This window comes from Antrostomus carolinensis, unplaced genomic scaffold (assembly GCF_000700745.2).
Source record: "Antrostomus carolinensis isolate BGI_N321 unplaced genomic scaffold, ASM70074v2 scaffold28462, whole genome shotgun sequence".
NCBI lineage: Eukaryota > Metazoa > Chordata > Aves > Caprimulgiformes > Caprimulgidae > Antrostomus > Antrostomus carolinensis.
This window is the reverse complement of record NW_010299378.1, coordinates 1-2,705: the sequence shown is the minus strand read 5'-3', so window position 1 is coordinate 2,705 and position 2,705 is coordinate 1. Positions and strand designations below refer to the sequence as shown.

General features: G+C 59.6%; 1 protein-coding gene across 1 annotated transcript in view; it reads right to left on the bottom strand.

Annotated features, from left to right (window-relative positions):
* Positions 1-2,702, bottom strand: part of LOC104520950 (protein SOGA1-like) — a gene marked incomplete at both ends in the record, with an annotated part of 6,380 nt that extends 3,678 nt beyond the window's left edge. Inside the window, 6 exon segments of the mRNA XM_029083690.1 lie at positions 7-71; positions 327-434; positions 627-857; positions 1,227-1,352; positions 1,538-1,657; positions 2,652-2,702. Of these exon segments, the coding sequence (XP_028939523.1) occupies positions 7-71; positions 327-434; positions 627-857; positions 1,227-1,352; positions 1,538-1,657; positions 2,652-2,702 (701 nt within the window).
* Positions 2,703-2,705: the final 3 nt, after the last annotated feature.

Sequence of the window (2,705 nt, the reverse complement as noted above, 5' to 3'; positions counted from 1 at the left end):
TCCCGCAGCTCTGTGCAGAGCTCCTTCAGGGTCACCTTCATGTCTGCCAGTGTCTTGATGCACTCGTTGGGCTGTCGGGGCATTGGGGGTGAGTGGAGGGAGCTGGGGCCCAGCACCAGAAGGGACCCAACGGGGTGGGATCCCATGGGAGCTGGTGAGGGACTTGGGGTGTCACCAGGGTAGGGGACCACCCCTGGGGGGTGACATGTCGGTGGAGAGTATCCCCTCCCAGCCATACACCCTGAGAAGAGCCACCACCCCATGCCATGCAGCTGCAGTGGGAGCTGATCCTGACCACCCCCTGGACTCGCGGGGACCCCACTCACCGTGTTGGGGGTCCAGGTGTCCCCGCTGCATGTCTTGTTGTCCGCCTGCTGCTGTGGGGCGAGCTCCTCCTCCTCCAGCAGCAGGTACAGCTCCTTCATGCTGTTCACCTGCAGAAGACGGCATGGCCAGGGTGATGAGCGGACCCACAACCCACCACCTCACCCAGCAGCACCCCCCAGGGATGGGGGACACCCAAGTAGCCCCGGGTGGGACACGCATGAGGGACAGCCCCAGGGATGCCTGACAACATGGTCCCCCCTCCACTGCAGCCCAGGTGGAAGCCCCTCAGCCCACATTACCTCCAAAAAGTCCTCGCCCTCGCTGTGAACCATCTTGCCCTGACGCCAGCACTTGAGGAACCACTTGAGCTTCATGAAGAGCAGGAGGAAGCTCTGCCTGAACTGCTGCGATTCCTGCACCAGCAGGTTCTTCTCCTGGCTCCAGAACTTCTGCTCCAGCCGCCTCTGCAGGTTCAGGCTCTGCAGCTCGAACTCTCGCCGCAGCAGTGCTTTCTGGTGGTCCTCCTTCAGCTGTGGAGAGACACACGGGCTCCGAGATGGGGTCTGGCAGCAGTGATGTGGTGCCTCCATCCCAGGGTCTGGGCTGAGCCTGGTGTCAGCCCCATACTTAACACCCTTGGGGAGCTGCAATGCCCTGGCAGCGTGCTGGGGACAGCGGGGCCATTGAGGCATCACCATGGGTTGAAGCCCTGCATGGCTGCATGCCCTTGTGCAAGGAGGAATGTGCTCAGCCTGTGCCCCTTGAAGAAAGGTCATGCTGTGTGCGGCCATGGGTGACACCCAGGTCCCCAGCTGGGTCATCAGCCTGGGGCTGGAGATGGCACGGTCATGGGTGTGGGGACACCTGTTTCCCAGGGATCAGGGCTGCTGCCCACTCACCTGGCAGATCTTCTGTGAGAAGTTGTCCACCTCGTCCTTCCTCAGCTGTCTCTCCTGTGAGAGCTGCTCCTGCAGTCCCCGCAGGCTCTCATTGGCCTCTGACAGCACCAGCTGCAGCTCCTTCATCTGCAACAGCCCGAGGAAGGGATAGGGATGGTGGGATGTGCCTGGCCACTCCTCCCCGCATCCCTCCCTGATGGGGTTTTAGTGGCTTCCCTTGTCTCCAGCTCTCAAGAGGGACAACCCTGTCCCCACAGCCCTGTCCCCAACCCCACTGGCCAAAGTGACACAGCTCCCTGCCCGTGTCGTACCTCAGTGGCATAGGAATCGTTCTCCTCAGGCCGGCAGGTTTTGTAGCTCCAGGGATGTGTGGGGTCCATGTCCTTGGCGTGGGGGATGCGGTAAGGGTCGGCGTCCCTAAAATCAGGCTGCTGCATGCGTGGGCAAGTTAATGAGAACAAACCAAAAGAGCGGGAAGAAAAAAAAAAGCCAGAAAACAAAACAATGGGTCTCTGAAACAGTAAAGAACTACAAGACAACAAAAAGGATGAGGAGAAGGAGGAGCTTCATCACCATGGCAGGAGACAATGCAGAAACCAAAAGGAAACACAGGATGAGGAGACACGTGGCCTGGATTGTTTGGGGAAAGGGGGGAAAAAAAGAGAGAAAGAGGGAAAAAATGTGCAAACACCAGTTACGGTGCCATGCAGTGACTGGAGGAGACTGGGACCTGGGGCTGGTGGGACCACATGCGGAAAAATAGGACTCTGAACAAGCGAGTGTGCTCCAGAAAGGGGCTTTGTGCCTGTGGCCCCAACCACCACTGACATCCCTGGTCCGTGGCACGAGCTGGACCCCTCAGAGAGGAGGGGGACAGCAGGGCATGAGCTGCTCCAAAGGTGCTCCCCATCAGATGTGGATTTGCCCTCGAGCCTTTGCTCTCCAAACAAACCCTGCTGGGGGCTGAGGCTTCTTGCAACTGAGGTCCCTGCAACCTGGGCTGCTTTCAGCTGCAGGCTGCTCTCCTCCCACCCAGCTCATCCCCAGTAAGCAAAGAACTTCTGAGCCGGGAATGTTGGGTTGAGACAGGGGAGAGCAGCCAAAATGTTGGCCCCTGCTAAGGTGGGATTGTACCTTCAAGTCCCCAGCCGTGGGCAGGGCAGGGCAGCCCCGGCATGACCAGTCTGTGCTGGGATGGACCAGGATGCCCACCACCTCTTGCCCCTGGGCACACTCTGTTGCAGCAGAGTCCTACCTTGTCCCCGGTGCCACTGGCATGCAGTGAGGTGTTAGTTTGGGTTTGCTCTGGAGAGGCAGGAGGGAGGTTACGTTGGGGATCGGGGGTTTGCTTCGTTAAAGCAGGAGGAAACGGGGTGGCAAATAAAGCGGCGGCTGCTGTGGGGGGATGTGGGAAGAAGCCCGTACCTGGAAGTCAGAGGCATGTTCCTTCTGCAGCCCCTCTTTGGTGGTGTCCTGGCT